Source organism: Xyrauchen texanus, chromosome 17 (assembly GCF_025860055.1).
Source record: "Xyrauchen texanus isolate HMW12.3.18 chromosome 17, RBS_HiC_50CHRs, whole genome shotgun sequence".
In the NCBI taxonomy this organism is placed as follows: domain Eukaryota; kingdom Metazoa; phylum Chordata; class Actinopteri; order Cypriniformes; family Catostomidae; genus Xyrauchen; species Xyrauchen texanus.
The window spans coordinates 17,115,144-17,139,786 of record NC_068292.1 but is presented as its reverse complement, the minus strand read 5'-3'; the positions used below and the strand labels follow the sequence as shown (position 1 = coordinate 17,139,786).

Here is a 24,643-nt window from a genome sequence, read left to right as displayed (position 1 = left end):
GTTTGCGGCTTCACGAGAGCGCTGTAATGTGAAAAGCCGCATTTGCACTATTTATACTCACACACTGAAAAGAAAAACAAGAGGGCACCCTTCCTTTAATTTCACTGCTCTAGTCATATCCAGAGTGTGGATTAACACATTTAAGGTAAGACACGCGTTGTCTTGTATTATGTCCATTATTCTGCGCCGTGCGCGTGATCGTGTTTCAGCGGCTTTAAAAGGCCTCGAAATAAAGCCGAAAATGACACCGGAGAGGGAAAGTCCACCTAAAAGCGTGTAGGCTACAGGAGACCTGCATAAAAATGCATTATAGAAAACAGTTACGTGCTGGACTATTGACAGGCATATGCTGTAATACAACGTTTTATAAATTATGCATTAAGTGTTTCCTTACTGCACGCTCTTTAGGATGTCGTACCGCAGTTATATTCCTTTATTTAGTTGTTCTTTATTAACTACATCGACGTCTCATCTTAGAAATATTGTAATCACCGTTAAAGGGTGTTTCCCTGAGCCATCTTAAGTATGTATAGCTAAACGGTGCATGCGGTCTACACCTTTAACCTATTGTATGGGATATTAGCCGCTCATATCACAGCTGCTGCTGCTCTACGTGTTTGTCACAATCTTTTACTACTGCATTAAGTCTTCTATTATGGAAATAGATACGCTTTGAAAACACCGCGTTACGCAGAGCAGATGCAGACAGTCACCCTCTGCCCGGCCACCGGCACTATGACACACGATGTGTCTCAAACCCTAGTGAACTGGCTTACTAGGCTGCATTTTGAGGCATCATATGCGCGTTCTCATCGAGTCAGCTCGGAACGCGCTTATAATACCCAATACGTACAGGCAGTATTAATAATGTTACCATGGTAACAGAAGAAGAAAACGGGCTTTGTTTTTTCCGCTTAAGGGGTCGTTTAGACCGAATGTGTTCTTGCGCTAAAATACGAATGGAAAACAACACAAGTGTCTCGAGACGCTTTTTAAAAAAAAAAAAAAAATAGCTGAAGTTCTTTTTAGCTAGGTCAAATTCGTCCGTCTTGCGCATGATTACGTATGAAAGCGATTTAAAACAGCGCGATAGGACGCTGGAACGCGTCGGTGTGAACGACCCCTAAAGTGGTGTTCCTCGAAATTATGGGCTGCAGGAGTCATGGTAAAAATCAAGACATACACTATGTTAATTCCTTTTCATTTAGCATTTTCTGTTCATGCGTATGATAATTTCACTATTTAGAGAGAAAAAAATCCCTTATTTGTCTGTGAGAGAGGACGAAAGATAATAGACCCTCAATTCCTGTCATATTTCTCAAACACAAGCCCCCACACACTCAAGACAGGTTCAACTCTTCACAGTAATTTGAGTCACTGAGTGTGTATCTCGTAATCACTGTGACAGTGAAGTTGTTGATGGGTAAGGTGTGCCACCTGTGTCCCCCTTGTTTTAATGAACACACTCACATGCATACCATCATCGCATACAATGTAAATACTACACTGTAAAAAGAGGTAACCTGCAATTGTTACATCAATTACTTATTTTTAATTGATCTAATCCAACCCATTAAATAGCTTTCGTTAATGTAACCTACGTTGTCAAGTTGATTTAGACAGATTAAATAAAATGTTTGACTTGAATTAAACCAGTTAATTTTATGCCACATGGTCAGAAATGTACTTTTCCATTAAGGGGCAATATTTGCCCTCTCGATTTGAGGCATTTTTTACCACTTTATTGGACATTTTTCCAATAATAATAATAAAAATATATACATTTATATGGTTAGAATGTATTACCTCTAGCCCATAAAATTAAATCAGGTTGTTCAGTCTGTCCTGAGACATTACTGCTGTCAAGTAGTTTTAGCACTTCTTAACTTGCTAACTGACATTTACACAGGGTCTAAAATTAATTAAAATATTATTAAACTCATTATAGTATTAATAATTATAAAAATATTTATTACAAAAATCTTGCCATAACACTGAGTTTTGCATTAGTTTTATTCAAATGTATTTTTCCCTATTACTGTGGAATTATTTTGCCGTTTTTCCTTGTATTTCAGAGACAAACATCACAGTTTATTCATTCTCAGAAGATACATTGTCATCATTTTGTTCCACACATTTCTTTTGATGTCTTAATGTGAGGAATATTTCACATGTATCTCATGGAATGCTGGAGGCAAAAAAAAACTTTAGGCATCAGAGATAAATATCTGATGGTATAAAAATGGTAAACTGTAAATGGTAAATCCAAAATGAATTTACCAAAGTGGTACATTTTCCACTGAGGTAAAATATGTTTAGTTGCTCGAGTCGTGGCAGATGTTTCCTTTAACAAACAGTTTGATTTGAATCGTGCACATCACGTTTACTTAGCAAGGGTCAGATTGTTGTTCTCACTATTCAGTGTGAAGCCTGTAATTATGCAGTTGCTAATAATGTTTCCGGCTAACTGGTGAATATTTCCGTTTTTATTTACTTGCCAAAGGAAATTTGTTCTCGCATTTGTCGCACGTCGTGTTAATTTTGGACCCTGTTTACATTGATACAGTATCTAATGAATATATAACTAAGTAGCTATGATGACACATATGGCTGACTTTTCTTCTGAAACTCTTTCTCCGTTCCTTTCTTTTTTGAACATCCATTCTTAGGTTAATTTCCGTAGATAAATTAATGGACTAAGTAGTAACATCCATAACGTGCACTTAGTTTGCACCGTGCACTGGCTGATGGACCAGACCACTTTTGTTGTGTTGAGGGTGGGGAGGGAGCCGCTAACACCAGAGGAGACAAGGCAGATTATTGGGGGAACTCCCCATCTTTATGAATGGAAAAGAGAGTCTTACAAAGTTTTATTCCTACCAATAGCATGTTATTACTAAATATAAAGTTTTCATGAGAATAACATGGGATAGTCTTTGTGGGCCCCCCTCCAGTGAGGGCCCACGATACTCAGGTCCACCATTACCCCCGATGCCCTTGATGTTACCACATGAACCACATCTTTAAGTTATCTAACAGACACTTTTTTACAGTGTATTGCAGGCATTTATGCCTAATACATCTTACCAGTGATGTATTCGAGATTGGGTTCTTTTTTTTCTTCTTTTTTTTTCTCATGAGTCTCATGAGGTTATAGTGAGATATAGTTAGACAGTAGTTTGTAATGTAATCTAAAATTAAATGTTTTACAATGACAAAGTAGGTTAAATATACAGTATACAGCCTGATCTTGTTTGCAAAATGAAATTACGTGCCTTGCAGTGGTGGTTCTAGCTTACATCGCCCTGGGCGAACCTCCCCTTTAGCTGCCCCATGCCTAAATCCGCCACTGGTGTCTTGTTACACGTTTGTCTGCAGTTTCCCAGTGAAATGTCCAACGGTGGCCTTGAAACAGCGTATTTCAGAGTCCAAGCTCCAACACTCCATCAGGTTAGCTACTGTGGAAGCTAATCACATTATAATAAGTGTGAAAATGGTGGTTAGTCTGTAATACAATTGTTCAAATGGATAATTTTTCAAATAATGCTTTATAGTAAATGTTTTGATAACATAGCAGTTTGTGAGTAAAAGTGTGAAAAATAAATGTTTTTAAAGTCATAATTGGCCGTTGTAGTCATGATTTGTGTGAAAGTGATTAAAAAGCACAGCTGTCGTAGCGCCTAGTGTTAATGTCACCCAAAATTTGCAGCGAAATTTGCAGCGAAACGTAGCATTCTGTATGTGAATGTCAGTTTGCAAAAATTTATTTATAGTAACGTTCATTCTATGAGACTAGGTTGATATATAAAAAATGCTGTAGGCCTATATATAAAAATATAAAGTTCTCACTGTGTTTTATATTGTGGTGGGCATGAAAATAATGGAATGATGATTGAGCGATATCTCAAATGTCTGTTGTATCATATTTGATTCAGTTGGTCAGAAGTTTACACACACTTAGGTTGAAGACATTAAAACAAATTTTTTTAAGCACTCCACAGATTTCATATTAGCAAACTATAGTTTTGGCAAGTCGTTTAGGACATCTACTTTGTGCATGACATGAGTAATTTTTCCAACAATTATTTACAGACAGATTGTTTCACTTTTAATTGAATCACAATTCCAGTGGGTCAGAAGTTTACATATATACAAAGTCAACTGTGCCTTTAAGCAGCTTGGAAAATTCCAGAAAATGATGTCAAGACTTTTGACAATTAACCAGTTAGCTTCTGATAGAAGGTGTGCTGAATTGGATGTGTACCTGCACCTGTGTATGTATTTAAGGCCTTCCTTCAAACTCAGTGCCTCTATGCTTGAATAAAAAGAAATCAAAAAAAATTGTGGACCTCCTCAGATTTGGTTCATCATTGGGAGCAATTTCCAAACACCCGAAGGCACCACGTTCATCTGTACAAACAATTGTACACAAGTATAAACACCATGGGACCATGCAGCCATCATTCCGCTCAGGAAGGAGACACATTCTGTCTCCTAGAGATTAACATTGTTTGGTCTGAAAAGTGCAAATCAATCCTAGAACAACAGCAAAGGACCTTGTGAAGTATCTATATCCACAGTGAAACAAGTCCTATATCAACATAACCTGAAAGGCTGCTCAACAAGGAAGAAGCCACTGCCCCAATACTGCCTTTAAAAAGCCAGACTACAGTTTGCAAGTGCACATGGGGAAAAATATCTTACTTTTTGGAGAAATTTCCTCTGTTCTGATAAAACAAATATGGAACTTTTTGGCAATAATGACCCTCGTTATGTTATGGAAGAAAAAGGGTGAGGCTTGCGAGCCAAAGAACACCATCACAACTGTGAAGCATGAGGGTGGCAGCATCATGTTGTGGGGGGTGCTTTGCTGCAGGAGGGACTGGTGCACTTCACAAAATAGATGGCATCATGTGGATGGAAATGTATGTGGATATTTTGAAGCACAATCTCAAGACATCAGCCAGGAAGTTCAAGCTTGGTCACAAATGGTTCTTCCAAATGGACAATGACCCCAAGCATACCTCCAAAGTTGTGGCAAAATGGCTCAAGGACAACAAAGTCATGGAGTGGTCATCACAAAGCCCTGACCTCAATACAATAGACTATTTGCGGGCAGAACTGAAAAAGCAAACAAAGAGGCCAACAAACCTGACTCAGTTACACCAGTTCTGTCTTGAGGAATGGGCAAAATTCCAGCCACTTATTGTGAGAAGCTTATGGAAGGTTACCCAAAACGTTTGACCCAAGTTAAACCATTTAAGCGCAATACTACCAAATATTAGTACATTGTATGTAAACTTCTGACCCACTGGGAATGTTATGAAAGAAATAAAAGCTGAAATAAATCATTCTCTGTAATATTATTCTGACATTTCACATTCTTAATATAAAGTAGTGATCCTAACTGACCTAAGACAGGGAATGTTTTCTACAATTAAATGTCAGGACTTGTGAAAAACTGAGTTTAAATGTATTTGGATAAGGTATATGTACATTTCTGACTTCAACTGTACATGCATTTTAACATAATTTTTCTAAAAATAATGAACGGAATTTTAACCAGGCGCATGTCACTTCAGTTCACCAAATGCTAATTTTTAAATATCAGTAACATTATAAATTGTATAGTTACTGTTACTTTATCAAAATCAGCAATGATTTCTCAGCAAAAAGACGTTTATCATTGGGAGGACTTGTCCTCTTTTATGATGTTATGACTTTGAATCTTACACAGGGATAGTTTACCTAGTATCTTAATGGGACCGTTTACCAGAAATGTTCAAATGTACAGGGATAGTTTTTCCTCATGTTGTTCCATTGTTGATCACTTGGATAAAAGTCAGCAAATTTACGTAAAGTTGATTCCAACATGCAATTGTAATGGAAAAATACACCTGAGTGATTGACATGCAAAGAGTAAACCTGCTCACATTAGAATAGAGCTCTGGAAACCTGTGGGAATTTTTAGGACATGAACTAAGAGCAGATGACATCAAGAGATCAGCTAGTTCATACACAATCCCTGTGTGTTACTCAATTTGTCAAAAAACTTGGATGATGTCCCTTGATTTTTATTTGTTGATGTTCTTGCTTTCATAATGAAAGCTCTTAAAATGTAGATTGGTGAGGTTACTGCTCCTGCCTCCAGTCAAGCGGGATGTATTGCCCAGAGACAGTCAGTTCCAGCTTTCGCCAACTCCTGGACCTCACACTGCGGCAGAGTGTATTAATGTGTAGAAGCCTAATTGATTTGAAAATGGATTTACACTGAGTATAACAATCCTTCTTTAATCACAGGGAGCCTGTTTATGTGATTGGCCAGATATTCTGTGGACCAGAATGAGATTAATATGAAGGTTTATGCGATTATTGGGATAACAATAAGAATTTGTTTAATTTCAGCAATTTTGTGAACATCTCAATTGCTGTCATTAAATTGTATAATGTAAATATCTCTATTAAATCAGAAATCAGCCAACTTGCTCTATATATATTGACATCTGCCATTGATATCCCAATAACCCATATTGGCCAACCACTACTTGGCTTGTCTGACTGTTAAGCAGGTTTAGTGTTCAGCTAGCGTTAGAATGTATTATTCACCTCCCCATAATTCAATAATGTAGAACGGCCCGTCTGACAGTATGTATACCACTTTAGTCTAAGGCATAAAGTAGAATGGCCTGTTTTTCCATGTAAGATTATGTGTGTAGACCTCATTCCCACTCTTTTCTTTCTGGCCTGGTTGTCACTTCACTGATCCATCAAATTCAGAACATGTACATTGTCCTTCTATCCTCCCCAGAAATACATTACATGCATACACTGAAGCACATATACAGAGAAACACAGATGCATCAAACACATAGATAATAGTGTGCTTACTTTATCTATTATTCACACAGTCAGATTTGAACAGCTTATACACATATGCTTACACACTCTCTCTCATCTACATACTGTTTGCTGAGGTTGACTTGCTCAATTTGGCAATTCTTTAGTATAACTGCAGTATTAAATGTCACATTACCGTAATCCTCTCCCGATTTCGCTCTCTAATGCTCTCTTTCTGTCGATTTGTCTCTCACAATCACTCTTATTTCCCTATTGCACCTCTGTGATTGATGGACTGCCTGAATGCCTCAGTTGTTTGATATTATTCTAATAATATTGAGAACATTATGATAATGGTTATGATTATATTAAGGTTAATGATCTGTCTCTTGCTGCGTTTTCTCCTTGAACAGTTACAAAATAGAGCCTGAAACTCTCATAAAATGAAGATGTTTTTCTTTTTCAACAAATAGTCAGCAAAAGGTTGTGCTTAAAGGAATAGTTCACCCAAAAAGGACAATTCTCTCATCATTTACTCACCCTTATTACTTATATTACCTAGTGAAAAAGAGTTTGTCTGTTTCTCACTTCAAACCGATCGTATCTCTTTAGAAGGCATGGATTACACCACTCAAGTATTATGCTGTCATTTTTGGAGCTTGAAAGTTTGGACACCATTGACTGATATCTCCTCCAAAATATCTTAGAAAGTCAAACGAGTTTGAGATAATTTGCTCACCTTTTGCTTAAAGGTGAGCAAATGATAAAACAGTTAAAATTTTTGGGTAAACAATTCCTTAGTTCATTAATGCATAGTTCTGCCAAAAATAAAAATTCTGACATTGTTAATTCACTTTCATGTTGTTCCAAAGCTGTTATGTCTGTCTTTCTTCCGTGGAACACAAGACAAGATTTAGCAGAATGTTTAGGACTAACTGCCTCAGTCCCCTTTCACTTTCACTGTATGGAAAAAAAGATCTGAGTCAGCATTTCAAAATTTCTCCTTTTGCGTTCCATGGAAGAAAGTCAATATGACAGTGAGCAAATGATGGCAGAATTCTTATTTAGCGTGAACTATCCCTTACCCTCAGGATGTCAAACTAGTTATTATGAGTTATTTTATATTCTATTAATTTTCTATGATGTTTGCTGTTTTTTAACCCTGTTTTTGTATTTATTTGTTATTTTCTAGCAATAAGTTAGATAGAAAAAATGTAAGACTAAAATAAAAATAGAGCATTTGAATAAATTATCCTAAACTAAACTGTCACACAGTAGAGGACAGCCACCAATTACCACCAATCGCATATTTCACATAAATTAAAGTATTTGATTGAATTTTTCTATAATCTACAATAAATTCAGTAACATGGTTGAATCTTAATAATGACAAATGTAGTCAACACTACTAGGACGTTTTTTTATTATTTACATGTCATTACATTTTTATTACTTCCTGCCATGTTGTAAAAAGGATCCATGCTTGTTATTTTTGGGAGTCAAAATTTCAAGGAATGTTACATTTTTGGGTAATTGAGGGAAAACCATGCAGTAACAGAGTTGTTCTTAAATTATGGGACACTAATAAATATATTGTGTTCGGTAATTAAAATGAGTTATTAAATGTCAAATAAATGGTTTATGACAAAATTATGACATTGTTGCACAATATGATTTTAAATGTTGTATGATTGTAATAGTTCAATTGAGAATGTAAAAACCTATGAGTTGGGCCGTATATCACTATCTTAAGGGGGGGAGGGTGTTGGGTGAATGTGCCAGCTACAACTTCTCTCTCTTTCTCCTACACAGTGCTACAACCATGTCCAAGCCAGCAGGGGGCGGTGTTAATGATGTCACCCACTTCCTCTCTACGGGGGCGGGGCCTGGGTCACCAATCTCTGCGTTCTCTGCCTCCAGTCAAGCTGATTGGGCAGTTAAGAGGCTTGTCTGGGTGCCTTCAGAGAAACATGGGTTTGAGGTAAGAAGGGCAGTGAGAGGGAATTTTCTGTCTAACTGGAGTATTTGTCCACCTTTTTTATTTTCGTTGTGTTCTTGTATTTTTTCACCCAAGGTTCTTACTTGTAAAGTAAAATCATTGGGGTAGTTTGACATATTAGATGCCATGACAGAAGGCTCTACTCTGGGGTTCACCATTTGACTTTGTTAGGTGTTCCTTGCGTCACTGTTTCTATTGCTCATAGTTAAGGTCAGGAGTTTGAAGAAACCCATAACTATTTAACTTTCACACAAAACTCATCCTGCACGTTTAGCAATGTCCTGGCAACCACCGGAACACCCGGAACACCCTTGCAACCACAGTGATATCCATCCAGAGCAGCCCAACATCATTAAGTCATGTGCACCCCACCCACCCAACACGTGGCTGAATCAGGCCTTGAGTACTTTGATATGACACACTATGAATAGCACAATACACTTGTTGCTGCAGTGGTTGATAAATGCTAAACGGCATTGCAATGCAAAATTTGGCCTCGTTATAATGTGTCCCATGTTGAGATTCAGAATGTGACTGGCAGCAAGACAGAGTAAGAGAGAGAGAGATCTCAGTACTTCCTGTTAGAGGTCATTCTCTCTCTCTCTCTCTCTATCTATCTCTCTCTTTCTCAATGTCTCAGAATATCTATTTCTGTTTCTCAACCCTGACACACTCCCCCTCAGACTCTCAGTCTCCATCAATCATGAATGTATTCTCTGTTTCCTGCAAAGCAAGTGTGTTTGGGTGTGTGTGTGTGTGTGTGTGTGTGTGTATGTGTGTGTGAATGAGAGAGTGAGAGAGGGAGTCAGTGCCCTGTCGAAGAACATTAAAGACCCCAATGAAATCTGTTAAAGGGACATTCAAATTTCAACATGTGACCTGCAGTGTCAAAGCAACCAGAAGTAAAAATTTTTCAAAAAGAGTTGCCGATTACTGGCGACATGAGCGACAGCAACCATTGACGAATGAAACAGAGTTGAGCCAAGTTCAACTTTATGCAAATGAGTAGTGAGAAAATGCAGCAACTACAAATCGAAGTGCAGACAGGTAGGAATGCCAACTCGAAACCAACAGCACTTGGAGACCTCCAGCATTTTAATAGCTAAATCGTTTTAATCTTTATGCTAGTTTATTCCTAAACGCTAACAAAATTTGTTTGACTTTGAGCCAGTCACGCCAGACACAAATTCACGGATGGGCATTACATTTTTTTCAGAGGGGCACAACTGAGATACACCTAGTTCCCTAATTGCATAATAACATTAAATGATATGACCGATTATGAACTGGATATGTATGATACAATGATAATGATCGATAGTAGCCTGTTACATAATGTACTGACGCTATTCAAATTCATAACTGACGCTAAAGATTTGTGCTGTTTAGTCTCGCGCAGCCTCTCGATGAAACAAATAGGCCTAACTGCAGCTCACACAAAGAAACTCAGTTAGCATACTGCGGTAAAAAATTCAAAATGTGTAAGTTAGTTTTTATATTTATAACATGAAGCAACACCATACAACCAAGTGCTGAATACCATCACGATTGAAAATGTAACACTGATTTCGACAGTTCAATAAACAAGTAATTCATATTAAGTCACTTACATTTTAGATGCAATATTGACTTTTTGTTCTATTTTAAAACAAAGATCCCAGCAGAAACAGAACGCATCTCACAGTCAACCGTGTTTTCAGTACTAAATGATTCAGTGTTTTAAACGAATCGGTTGAGTCAAAGATTCAATGACCCATTCATGAACGACTACTTTATTCTTGATGAATCAGCTGTTTGAACGAATCGTTTGAACAAATGGCTCAATGACTCGCTTAACACCGCAGCCGCTTATCCCTTACCCACCTGTGGCCGTGATGTCCCTTGCTTGAGGCTATGGCTTTGGCAGGTAACGTTAGACCAAATAGTATCGCTGGAATGGCTAGCCTCTGCAGTGTTGGGAGTTGGATCGACCTCTTGTGAACTGCTACACCCTGGGTCTTCTCCCCTTACCTCGCTGCGCTCTTCTGCCAACTTTGGTGGTCTTTGATTAAAGAAACGCCGTATATCCATGGTAACTGTCACACGAAATAGCTCAGCATAGTTGTTTAAAAAAAAATAACAGCTATCGTTATTAAGCGCTACTATGCTTAGGACACAAACAAACATTCCCGCGCTCACTATCGACAAACCAATCAAATATTATTTTTTAAATCAGACCAAACACATTTTTATTTTTATTCAGGAGTTTATTCATCATGTATATACAAAACGACAACTTACCAACTTGTAACGAAAGTTACAGTAGCCTATTGATAAAAAAATATAAATAAAAGTGCAAACAAGCAAGGACTGGTGGTTGGTCGACTCCCGCGGGACTACTAACATTCACGACTAGATTTGATGGTCGAGTGCGGGCGCGGGCGGTAATGGGTTGTGGGAGAATAAAACGATTCGTGGGACTCCCTATCTAAATAAAACATCCAAAAACAAATACATTGTTATTCATCTATTGCACAAAAGTAATAAGAACATCTAAACAAAATACGCAATGGCCAATCAGATGCATTTCATATAAAATCCACTCATCGCTCAAAACGTTGGAGTTTTTGTTCAGTGCTGAATTCTGCATGCTGCATAATAAAAGAGCTTTGTGAGATCGCGATGAAATGAGATGTGAGATGTGACGTAGAGTTGATGAAGGGAGACAGGATCGTCCAGGGCGGGCACTAGTGACTCACAGGGCGGGCCAGGCCCCCCAATGCCCGCCCATGGCGCCGGGACTGCTTTGAGCAGAAATGTAAAATGTACAATGTTTCCAGGAAAATGGACCAAAAATATTGATGACTCATCTTTGCACTCATTACATTTTGTCCGTTTCGAGCTTAAAATGTCTACGTTCACATTGAGGTGAACAACACCACCCTCGTGGAGAGAGCTTGCACGGCCAACACAGCAGAGGTTAGTTCACTTACTGTCTCTGTACTGCGGATGCAACCCGATCACTCAAAAGGTGAACATTTGCAAGGTCCAGATGGCATCCCGGGTCATGTCCTCAGAGCATGCACGTGCCAACTAGTGGGTGTTTTCACAGACATTTTGAACCTCTACCTATCCCTGTCTGCAGTTCTCTCATCCTTCAAAATGTCCACCATTGTGCCTGTATCGAAGCAAATTAAAATCACCTGCTTAAATGACTGGCATCTGGTTGCTCTGACTCCCATAATCAGCAAATGCTTTGAGAGACTAATCAGAAATCACATTTGCTCTTTGCTGCCTGCCTCTCTGGATCCACTACAGTTTGCTTACTGTGGCAACCGTTCCACTGATCCACTGATGCCATCGCTTTCACTCTACACACTGCTCTCTCCCAACTTGACAAAAGGAACACATGTGTGAGAATGCTGTTTGTGGACTATAGTTCAGCATTCAACACCATAGTGCCCTCCAAGCTTGACAATAAGCTACGGGCTCTGGGCTTGAACAACCTGCTGGTATTCTGGACTTCCTGTCTGGCAGATTCCAGGTGGTCAGAATAAGCAGCAACATCTCTACTCCACTGACCCTCAACACTGGAGCTCTGCAGGGCTGCATTCTCAGCCCACTCCTGTACTCTCTCTACACCCACGACTGTGTGGACAAACACAGCTCCAACATCATCGTCAAGTGAGCAGATGACACGACGGTGGTATGCCTGATCACTGATGACGACAAAATGGCCTACAGAGTGGAGGTTCGTTAACTAACACGCTGGTGCCAGGAAAACAACCTCTCTCAACGTCGACAAGACCAAGGAGCTTGTGGTGGACTTCAGGAGACTGGACAAAGAACACAGCCCATCACTATTGATGGAACACCGGTGGAGAGGGTCAGCAGCTTCAAATTCCTCAGAGTTCACAACTCTGACAACTTCACATGGTCCGTCCACACAGAGGCCGTAGTGGAGAAGATGAATGAGGAAGTTTGGGATGAGTCATAACATCCTCAGATCGGTCGACACTTGCATGGTGGAGAGCATTCTGACTGGCTGCATCACCGTCTGGTATGGGAACATATTGCTGTCAACCGCAAAGCGCTGCAGAGGGTAGTACGAACATCCCAGCACATCATTGGAGGTGAGCTTCCCTCCCTCCAGGACATCTATACCAGGCGATGTGTAAGGAAAGCACAGAGGATCATCAGAGATGCCAGCCAGATGGACTGCTATTACTGCTACCACCTCGCAGGTGGTACCGCAGCATCAGAGCATGACTGCTGAACTGCTAACAGCTCCATACCCTAGGACCTTAACACTAATTTCACTGGACTCTCTCTCTCTCTATATATATATATATATTACGTCTAGCATTATTAATTTCTACCCCATCATGCACACCTGAGAATGAATGGCAACACAATATTATATGCCAAACATCGCGGCATGTTATGTATACTATGTATTCTGTGCATGAATACTGTGCTTAATTCAATTCAGTGCAATTGCCTCTAACTTGTTCAGTTTGTGTATTGTGTACTATGTATTGTGTAACTTGAAAACTGTGTAAACATATGTGTATTGTTATTCTGTATAGTGTTACAGTATATTGTTATACTGTACATTGTTATTCTTTTGAGTGTACTTATACTTATTATATTTGCATGTATGTCTGAACTATCTAAAACACCCTAGGCGAACGAAGCCGGCATTTACACTACGCCCAACGTCGTTTTAAAATGAGTTTGTTTAGGTGGATGTCTCTGTGTTTAATGTACTGTTCCTGCCACAAGTAAAGCCAGTAATGCAGGTTTACCACCTGCCTCTAACTAGCAAAAGCACTCACAATATGGCTTGAGTACTGCTAGAGTTTTTTTCATACTGACGTCAGACATTTGACATCAGGTAATATGACTGCAGTAATGGATTACTAGTCAGACGTATGCAAGATGAGTTCACAGTGACACATTGGCTGTGGAGTTGATACTATGTGTTTCATTAAAGGCACTAGACAATGAATGCTTTCATTCTGTCTCCATCTTTCATGTTTCTCTCTGTCTCTCCTGCCATCAGTCTGCAAGCGTGCGTGAGGAGCGGGGTGACGAGGTGGATGTGGAGCTAACGGACAGTGGGCGTAAACTGACACTTTCGAGGGAGGAGCTCCAGCGGATGAACCCGCCCCGTTTCAGTAAAGTTGAAGACATGGCCGATCTCACATGCCTCAACGAGGCCTCTGTTTTACACAACCTACGAGAAAGATACTATTCAGGACTGATATATGTGAGTGTGTTTTCCCCTCTGGTCAAGCTTTGGTTTTGAGTTCTTCCCCACATGTATTAAAGGAATAGGTCACCATAAAATGAATATTTTTTAATTATTTACCCACTCTCATGTCATTGCAAACCTGTATGACTTACTTTCTTCTATTGAACACAAGAGCTGTATTTTTGAAGAATATCTTGGCCACTCTTTTCCATAGAATGAAAGTGAATGAGGACTGGGAGTGTCAAACTCCAAATTGACAAAAAAAAAAAAAAAGCACCACATATGACACAAGTCTTCTGAAGCCATTTTATGTTTAATTTTTCTTTGTGAGGAACAGACTAAAATTTAAGTCGTTATTTACTGAAAATCTTGAAATCTGCCTTGACCCGCCTTTCATGAAAGAATTGCTCTTTTGAGTCAGGTTGTTTCAATTAATTGATTTATTAATTAAAAATGATCAAAGTTCAAGAAAACAATTTGAATATATCTTTATAAATATGACTGATTCATGGAGGTTCTTGAGTTCTCTGGTTCAGCTCACTGAATCAGTGATCATATTGGCGAACATGGAGGGTATTATTATCAGTAAATAATGATTTAAATTTCTGTCTGTTCCTCACACAATGCAACTGCATGTCTTGAGAAGACTTAGAATATAGTGCACAAGTTGTTTAGACTACTTTTATGATACTCTAACGTTGTTGTTTTTTATCAGTTTGGAACTTAACAGCCCCAGCTCTCATTCACTTTCATTACATGGAAAACACTGGCCAGGATATTTTTCAGAAACTCACCTTTTCTGTTCCATGGAAGAAAGAAAGTCATATCGTTTTTGAATGATATGAAGGTGAGTAAATAATTGTAGAACTTTATTTTTTGGGTGATCTATTCCTTTAAGAAATCAGCATTTTCTGCACTGAATTTTAAGGAAAACCCTTCGGAACTCTGCAGGTGGTTTTAAACATAACAAAATGTATTAAACAGACCTCAGAATATGACACACTTATTGATAGCTAAAAGCATAATGAAATAAACAAAACTATTTCATAAACAAACATACAAAGGACAGGGAATGTGTAGAACTTTCATGATTGACAGATGTCACAATTCTGCAGAAATCTGCAGTTTTCTGCGGATTTCTGCCCACGCAGATTCCGTCTTGGCCTGAAACACACGACTATGCCCTGCCATCACATGTGAGTGTGTGTGTGGTTCTTTCTGAGTAAGCGAGAAGTGTAGTGTTACACACGCGCGCACATGTTTGTTCATCACATGCTCACGGTTCAAGTTTCTGCTCAGGTTTCATGCAGAATGCAGCCAAGCAAGTACAAATACACATGCACAGCTACAATCATATACACAAACTCACACACACAGAAGATTAAGGGCCATTATTCATCGCATCTGTCAATCATCTGAGTGATTTGAGTCCAGTTGTTTAGTCTGTTTACTACTCTCGACAAGAGTTGTCAAGTATGTATCAACTTATAAGATCATTTGTATGTAAATGTTTGCGTGAAAATATGTTACATGATTTTCAGTTTTTGTAAATTTCTTAAGAATTTTTAAAACCAGCAGGGGTTCTTAATTGGTAAGTTGTGACCCAAAAATGTTTCCAGATATGCTTGCAACAGGATGGAAAAAACAACACTAAATGCAAATAATAAAATGCAACTATAGTCATGTACATTTAAGATAGTTTGATGGAACTAATCCCTCCCTTGTCGTTTGGAGGAAAGCGTGTGCTTCCTCCCGACCCTGTCGATTATCTAGACCAAACCCTCTGAAACTCTTCTACCTTCACCTTCGCTCACCCCACCAAATAGCAAAATAAATAGCTTAATCAACTTTTAAAGACAACATTGCTCAAACTCATGTGTCTGTTGGTAGACACATGGCAGCCCTTGCTGGCTAGCCAAATTAGTCAGATGCCAACACTAGGAGGTAACATGACATAGCATACAGGTTTGGTATTGTTTTAAGTCGCCACTTGGTGTTAAATGTAAAATTTAGGTCCATGCAGGAATCATTGTTCTGGAAAGCTCTAGTTTTTCAAAGCCAGGCTTTTAACAATTGGCATAACATCTGGTCCACTTTGTAGCTTATTCTGAGTAAGAACCAGCGACTTAGACATGTAAAGGGACCAACAAATATTTTTTGGTTTTATGCGCTGTTTAGAGGCAGGTAAATCTGAAATCAGTGACATCTCAATAACATGCCTCTGTGGAAAAAAAACAACAACATTCTAATAAAGCCGCAGTAGCCTATGGATGCCGTCACAGAGACAATTAGCAGAAATATTTGTATGCTTTTTTATTTGTCTATGCAAAAGTAATAAGTAGCAATTAATTCACTGGCATTACTCCGGAAAATACAACAAAATATACATATATAAGAAGACGAGTGGAAAATCCACTGATTAGTTATTTCTTAAAAGAGCTCATTGAGCCGCCCATTTCCTTTGTTTCGAAAGATTATGTGGTGCTTTGTGTTCAAGTGAACTAATAAAATTGTGTGCACCACACTCCCAGAAGTTGTGTGAAGGCAGCCAATTAATTTGAAACTTGTGATTTTGGCAAGTGCTTGCCAGTTAAGTGTACAAAATGTGACTGTCAGTGATCAGACTGTGGGCATGCTTCTGAAGCTGAAACTAGGGCAGCTATTTCATGAAAAGGAAAATTTTTCTATCCGTGTGAATTCTTGTGTTTGTGTGTGATGTCCCACAGACGTACTCTGGGCTGTTTTGTGTGGTGATAAACCCCTATAAGAACCTGCCCATGTATACAGACTCCATCATAGAGATGTATCGTGGGAAAAAACGTCATGAGATGCCACCACATATCTATGCCATATCGGAGGCCGCCTACAGGAGCATGCTGCAAGGTACCATGGCAACCAACTAACCTGCTGTGGGCTGCTTCAGTTTTTGTGAATTTATTCATACACCTCTGCATCGAAATTTTGAAAAAGAGCCAGTTTCATGTTTGTGCTTGAAGATGGATCAGGTCTTTTATATACTAACTAAGAGTGAGCAACCCCAGGCACGACTGAGACAATGAGATTTAGCAATTTCACCCTCCATCCGACTCTTTAGGGTTTGTCAACCCAACCGGGGTGTGTGTGTGTGTGTGTGTGTGTGTGTGTTGGGGATTCAAGGAAAGAGGACCACACCAATTATGTCACTGGCATTTACTCATTTCTGATTAATGGCATAACGTTAATAACTGTGTCAGAGAGGTGATTCACTGTCCTTCTCTTTTGAGTTTTATTTAAAGACTTACTTAACTGACTTAGAAGCGAATTCGGTAAATAGTTGCGCCACCGCAGCGCACAGTATTTAAGCACACACACAAAAAAATAGTCTTACTAATGAAACACCCACAATCCAGTTTAACTAAGTGTTGAATGCGCTTGAATAGCACTGCATCATGAGTGTTCAGATTAAAGACATTTTAGTTACTGTATTTTCAGTCTATGCTGTACTATTACAGCTTGCTGGAAAAAAAACGAATTGTGGTGCAAACTGTGTTAACCACTAATTTTGTAGATGTATTTATATTATTACCTAATTTGCATAATTCCTTTAGCGAACTGATCACTGAAACCATGCATGTGCAAGTAAATTATGCTATTAGAAGCTGCAAATCATTCTAAGTGAGTTTGTTCTTTACCGCACAAATACTGGATACAGCAAACACACCAACTTAAGAAGTTTACAAACTTTATTTATTGAATTGAGATTTTAAGATTTTTAGACACTTACAATATGACATTATTTTGTAATTGCCTAAGGAAGTTTTCTCTCACTTAATGTACTTTGTACTTGGCATAATCATTGAAACTATTGTAATATTTAATTTGTCTTGCTAACATCCCTCTTCATGTGTTTTTGTTCCTCCCACAGACAGAGAAGATCAGTCCATCTTGTGCACGTGAGTTTCATGCTGTGTGTCAGTCTGTGTGTGACAGCATGTTTGCGTTTGATTGTGTATTAGTGGAATAATAACAAGATTTAAAGAGTAATATCACGTGAAATAGAATTTTCTCAGATCCTTCGAGATGTTTTCTGTTTTGTTTTTTTTTCTCCCCTTTTCTCCCCAATTTGGAATGCCCTATTCACAATGCGCTCTAAGTCCTTGTGGTAGCATAGTGACTTGCCTCAATCCGGGTGGTGGAGTGCGAATCTCAGTTGCCTTCCACGTCAGAGACCATTAATCTGCACATTTTATCACTTGGCTTGTTGAGCGCGTTACACCGGAGACATAGCTTCACACTATTCTCCGCGGCATCCATGCGCGAGAACCACATTATAGCGACCACGAGGAGGTTACCCCATGTGACTCTACCCTTCCTAGCAACCGGGCAAATTTTGGTTGCTTAGGAGACCTAGCTGGAGTCACTCCCTGGATTCAAACTCGTGACTCCAAGGGTGGTTGTCAGCATCAATACTCGCTAAGCTACCCAGGCCCCCTGAGATGTTCTATGTAAACATACTGTAACTTTTAGAAACCAAAGCGGCCTCCAAAATAGTCTAAACATACCATTTATTGAAAATAAGCTTTAAATTGTCTCCTTTTGTACGTCTTATCAATGTCTCTGAAATCACAAAGCTGAATACATTATCATAGATGAATGCCACCCACATTCACATATCAACAACACCTGATTGTTTTAACAAGATCCCTGACAATTTTGGTCTTCTAGGCACATTAAATTAGACTAAGACTAATATTAGAAGTGGACCTCATGGAAGAAAAAAAGTATGATATGACCCCTTTAAACTTCAGATCTATTTAGACACATTTTAGATCTTAAGCTCTTTCAGAGGACAAAAACCACTAGAGTGTATAAAACAATAATAGTTTAATATTTTAGTGTGGATATGTGACTACAGCTGTTTGAGATTGTGCTGTGGGTATTTTACCTGGCTATAAATCTTATTAGAAGCAGCAGATGCTTATAGGCCACAAAACGTGTTATGCAATAAAGGCTGGAGTTTTTGCCTGTTTAGTCCTTCAGAACTGATCAGAGCTCAACCATGAGAATTATTTTAGATTTGTACTTGCCTTATTTTCATTGTCAATATTTTCACTGACCCCACAATACTAATTATAAATGTTTTTTGTGTTTTGTTTTTTTTGCCATCAATTTTAAATGGATATTTCACCCAAAAATGATTTTTTTAAAAATAATTTACTCATGCTCGTGCCATCCCAGATGTGTATGACTTCTTTCTTCTGTGGAACACAAATGTTTTTTTGAAGAATATTTCAGCTCTGCGGGTTCATACAAAGTGAATGGTGGTCAGAATGTTGATTGTCCAAACAGGAAATAAAGGCAGCATAAAAGTAATCCATGACTCCAGCGGTTAAATCCATGTCTTCTGAAGCAATATGATACGTGAAAAATAGATCTATACAAATCTCCACCTTTGACCAGCCACAACCAGTAGGTGGCGATATGCACAAAGAATGTCAACTACAAAAAAAAAAGACAAAGAATTTGGAAGTGAAAGTGAAAATGGAGATTTATGTTATTAAATTACTTCAATATTGATCTTTTTCTCACCCATCATATCACCTCTGAAGAGCTGAGTCCTATGGATTACTTTTATGCTGCCTTTGTGTGCTTTTGGAGCTTCAAAGTTCTGGTCACCATTCACTTGTATGGACCAACAGAGCTGAAATTTTCTTCCAAAAATCTTTGTTTGTGTTCTGAGGAAGAAAGTCAAACACATCTGGGAAGGCATGAGGGTGAGTAAATGATGAGAGAATTTTCATTTTTGGGTGAATTATCCCTTTAATATGTGTCAGAAGGAAATACATTTAAATTTCATGAAACATGTTTGTTTTTTTATAAGAAAAGATAGAGAACGTAGTTTATAAGGTTTTACATTTTCAAAAATAGATGGAGATGATACAGCTGTAATGTAACTCCATAACAGCTATACATTCCTAAACACATTTGGCATTTGTATGGTGATTTATTAGTTTTTTCAGCCCATCTATCTGATGCTTTCAAGACTGTCACAAATCATGCATTCAGATCAGTTTAAAACAACAATGTTCAACAAAAAAACCACTCAAGTCTGCAACAAATTTAAGTACAGAATGCAACAAACATATGATGTTGAAACAACATACACTGGCTTGATAGGGCAAATGATGGATTTCTTCAACTGGATTGAAACACTCTCGCACCTGAATCATCCTTATTGTTGAGCTTTGCTGATATATACAGAATGAATACTTCATTCAGCTAGTGAACCTCATTATTTTTCCCTCTTTATTGGCATGTGTTGCTAATATTGTTCCAGCTTAAGTGTGTAGGGTTTGTGTTTACCTGTTTTAGAGGGGAAGGGATTACGGCGGAGTCATTTCATCTCCAGGCAGTCTAAACTTACTTTTACAGCAGAACATGGTTTATTTGTTCTGTTTGTGTTTGTGTTTGTTCAGAGGGGAGTCTGGTGCAGGAAAGACAGAGAACACTAAGAAAGTGATTCAGTATCTGGCACATGTGGCATCTTCACACAAGTCCGGCTCTCTGGGTCGGCCCAAAGACATACAGGTGAGGACAGAGGACTGAATATGTAACAGAAGGTATTACGTAATTCTCATCAGGCATGCTTAGTATTTTAAAGAGATAGTTTACCTAAACTTAAAATTAGTTAGAAGATCATATGGGTTGGGAATGACAAGAGGATGAATAAATGATGACAGAATTTTCATTTTTGGGTGAACTAACCTTTTAATGCTCACATCTGCTTACAACACAATGTTAGGAGAGAAAAAGCAATCATTTCTGCTTTTCTGATGCAACTCATGCTTACTTATCTATTCGTTTTTTCTCTCTGCTGTCACTGTTGCTGTCATAAGTCAAAACTTAAAAAAAAATTATCTTCATTGTTATACCTTGGTCTGTAATATTTCAAATTTCCCTCTTCTTGCTCACTCTATTCTCCCGGTCTCCTCTCTTTCCTGGGTCCTGCTGGTTCTTTCTTGTCTTTTATGTTCTCTCCCTCTCTGTCCTCTGCTCTGCTGAAGATGGAAGGTACACGCTCTCTGGGTCGTGGCAGTGGTGCTGTGAACAGGGTGAGTTGGGGGGGGCTTCTCAAGTCTCTGAATGACACATCGGCTTCACAGGGAGAAGTTTACAGCAATTCGAATCCACGTCCTGCCATGTTAACCTCATTATGTGTAAATACCATACAGTATGTCTAATAAATGTGTGTAGATTTATTTGCGTTAGTGCTTATGTTTTTTAACATGTTTTTTTATGTTTTCACTCACCTACATATTCTTTTCTTTTTTATACCCTGTGTGTCCTGTGCACCTGTTCGCCCACCTCATCTCTCTCTCTTTTTGTGGACTCTAACAGATTGTACAGTATGTGAGTATTGCCTGTAAATGAATTTGGAGATGGTAGTGCTCTAATACTTCCACTGTGGGCCTACAGAGGGCGCTGTATGCATATTAAAGCTTTGCATTGAAATTCGTTGACGTATATAGAACATATAAGTCCATATGGGGTGAGAGCAAAACCTCAGTGCTTACACTTTTTATTTGTTTCAGCTAAAGGCTTTTGCTGATTTGCATTTTTATGAGTTTGTTTTGTGTGTGTGTGTGAGGGTTTGTGCGGGTTCTAAGGGTATTATGCTATAAATGTGGTTTATGAAGATATTTCTAGTGTCCCATAATTCAAATCACTTAAAACAACATACTAAAAAACAATTTTTTTTAATGTAAAAATGCAGAAAGGTTTTTGTGAGGGTTAGGTTTAGGAGTTGTGTTGGGTTTAGGGGATAGAATATATAGTTTGTACAGTATAAAAATCATTATGTCTATGGAAAGTCCTCATAATGATAGGTAGACCAACACGTGTGTGTGTGTGTGTGTGTGTGTGTGTGTGCGCGCGCGCGAGTGTGTGTGTGCGCGCATGCGTGTGTGTGTGTGTGTTTTGGATCTACAGTAGCTAAAATTTGTGGACAAATTTGACAGTAAATGTTGCAAGAAGTTAGCTAAATCTGACAAAACCTAAAAAAGGGAAAACATGGTTCGTAATAAACAAAATCATGATTTGTTTATTGTGGTGACTATTTGCACCCTGTGTTTATATGTGTATTGCATTTGTTTTGATATTTTGTGTGGTGGCACTTATGTGTGGGCGACCTGTGTTTGTTTCCGGCTTGTGACATTTTTCAATACCACTCTCCCCATTGTTTCATGTCTCCATTCTCACTATCTATTAATAAGGGCAACAAGCCCAAAATAAAATAGAAATATATGCAAATTATAGAGAATGTTATTATCATACTATTACAAGTGTAGGCTATGTGTCATGTTAAATAATGTACTATACTATAAATGTTATTATATTATACGTTTACTAGTATATGTAGCAAGACAACGTGCTAATAGTATTGTATTATGCTATAGAATGTAATATAATGAATATAATTACAAATATTGTTATATTTTATGCTATTTTATAATAGGGTATGTTACAAGCTGAAAAACAAATACTTTTTACCTGGGGTGCAAATAACACCTGCAAAAATGTTTTGTTTTAGGGGTACAGGCACTGGCCTATCCACGGGTGGGCCAGTGCCACCCATTGGCATTCACCTGAGCATTGTCTTATGCCCTTGTTCCACACACAGCCAAAAGCTTGCTGGCCTCAAACCGCTAACGTCAGAGTCTGTTGTGCTGAAGAATGTCTGAATCAAAACTTTCAAAACTAGATCATTATAACAAAGCTATTCACTCTGTAAACACCCGATACGGCGATGAGACGCAAGATAATTTTTACGGGTATGCCGTGGTGTGCAGCGACTCCAACCTTTATTTTCCACTACTTTTAAAATATTTTTATATTTTAATTTATGTGAATTCATTGCAATTATTATTAATTAGACTATATATTTAATAACTTCTAACCTGTTAATCAAAACCAGATAGAGTGATAGAGACAAAAGATGCTGAAAACTATATTTTTTATGATAAAATAATGTTAATTACAAATATCATATGAATGAATTGATTATGCATTGCATTTTATTCGTTAGGCTACAATTAATTGCATCAAGAGCAGCTTGTTATGGTATAATCAAGCTACTTTGAAATAAATTATTTTGGATGATAAAAAAAATCCAGGCTCTTTTTTTCCCGTACGACTAAAATAAAAATTGTTATTTCCAAATATCATATGCAGGAATTTTTTGCTGTAAATTTTGTTGTCATAACTTTAGGATAAGTCAGGTGTAGAGAGCTTGAATATAATTTCTCTTCCTAGGAACCTGATTCCTTTATGCTTTTACTCTCTTACCTTGCTAACTCTGCAGCATCATCTCTTCCCCACTTAATGAGACACGATCAGAGACAAAAACTAATTTTAGTGCCAGTAAACCAGCAGAGACATAGTGACAATACCCATTTCCATCTTTTCATCCGCCCAAAGACATGCCAGGAAATTGTGCTGCAATGGGTAAAACTGTTTTAAAAATTAAAAATAAAAATGTAATGGTAAGCTAAATCCCCGAATCTCCATATAATAAATAATATCTGTTCTAAGCTACAAGGTGTCCTATCGTACCATTTGTTACACATATAAAAAATATAAAAAAAGAATGTACTCAAACATGAATATTTTTGATTAACATTTTAATATTCTTAAAGTAGGCAACCTTGGCTAAATATCCTAATTACGCCCCTGCAAACAATTAACTAATTATAAAAAAAATACAATAAATAAAAAGTTTACCGATCTCATGCAATCAATCACTTCTCTTGGCCCACTCAACAAAAAAGTTTCTGCCTACGCTCCTGGTTACATGGTTAGTGTTTGTGTTATGGTTTGTCAGCAGTAATAATAATTAGCTTAAAGGGTAACTAAACCCTAAACCAACTTTTTTTAGTTAATGATCTGTAAGCATGGGGCTTTATTAGTACTGGTCATTGATTCAAGTAATTTTTTGACATTTGTATATAAAGTGTTTTAATTCTACAATATATGGTGTAAAAACGTCTGAGTGCTGCCCTCTTCAGGTTGAACGGTGGCTACTGCAGTTGAATTTTCCTATTGGCTGTTTGCAGTACTTCGTGACGTAAGCGGTGACAGCTGACGTAAGCAGGTTCCAGCTCACCACGCCAGATTCATGTACATGTCGTCTTGCGACCGTGTGAGGAATAATAATAACATAGAGTCTGACAGCAGCTGTCAATTAATCCGTCACTACTAATCCGTCACAATTAACCCCCCCCGCTCAGCCCCACACTCGGTTCGTTCCCTCTATCCCCGCCGGGGTCTGCCCACTTTTCCTGCATTTTCAAATATTTCTTGTGGGTGGAGTCAGACTCTGAGCAGGTGTTTAGTTACCCTTTAATTTGAAAACAGTTGAAGTCAATGAAAAGTCCTCATTTAGATAGCAAAGTCAAACAAACCTAGTGTGTGTTTGTGAAAGAGCGAGTTTTTTTGGCTGCACCCCTTTCTTCTCTCTGTATCATTTCAAATGCTGGTGCTGGTTATGGGTTCTTTGATTGCAGTGCTTTCCTGTGGGCTTTTAGCTGTAGTGT

General features: G+C 38.2%; 1 protein-coding gene across 1 annotated transcript in view; it reads left to right on the top strand.

The window, feature by feature from the left end:
* LOC127657802 (myosin-10-like) overlaps positions 1 to 24,643 on the top strand; it is a 56,712-nt gene continuing 32,069 nt past the window's right edge. Inside the window, exons 1-7 of the mRNA XM_052146716.1 lie at positions 1 to 145; positions 8,650 to 8,818; positions 13,881 to 14,087; positions 16,799 to 16,955; positions 17,977 to 18,004; positions 20,528 to 20,639; positions 21,116 to 21,163. Coding sequence (XP_052002676.1) covers positions 8,660 to 8,818; positions 13,881 to 14,087; positions 16,799 to 16,955; positions 17,977 to 18,004; positions 20,528 to 20,639; positions 21,116 to 21,163 — 711 coding nt within the window. The 5' untranslated portion in view covers positions 1 to 145; positions 8,650 to 8,659. The remainder of the gene's footprint in view (positions 146 to 8,649; positions 8,819 to 13,880; positions 14,088 to 16,798; positions 16,956 to 17,976; positions 18,005 to 20,527; positions 20,640 to 21,115; positions 21,164 to 24,643) is intronic.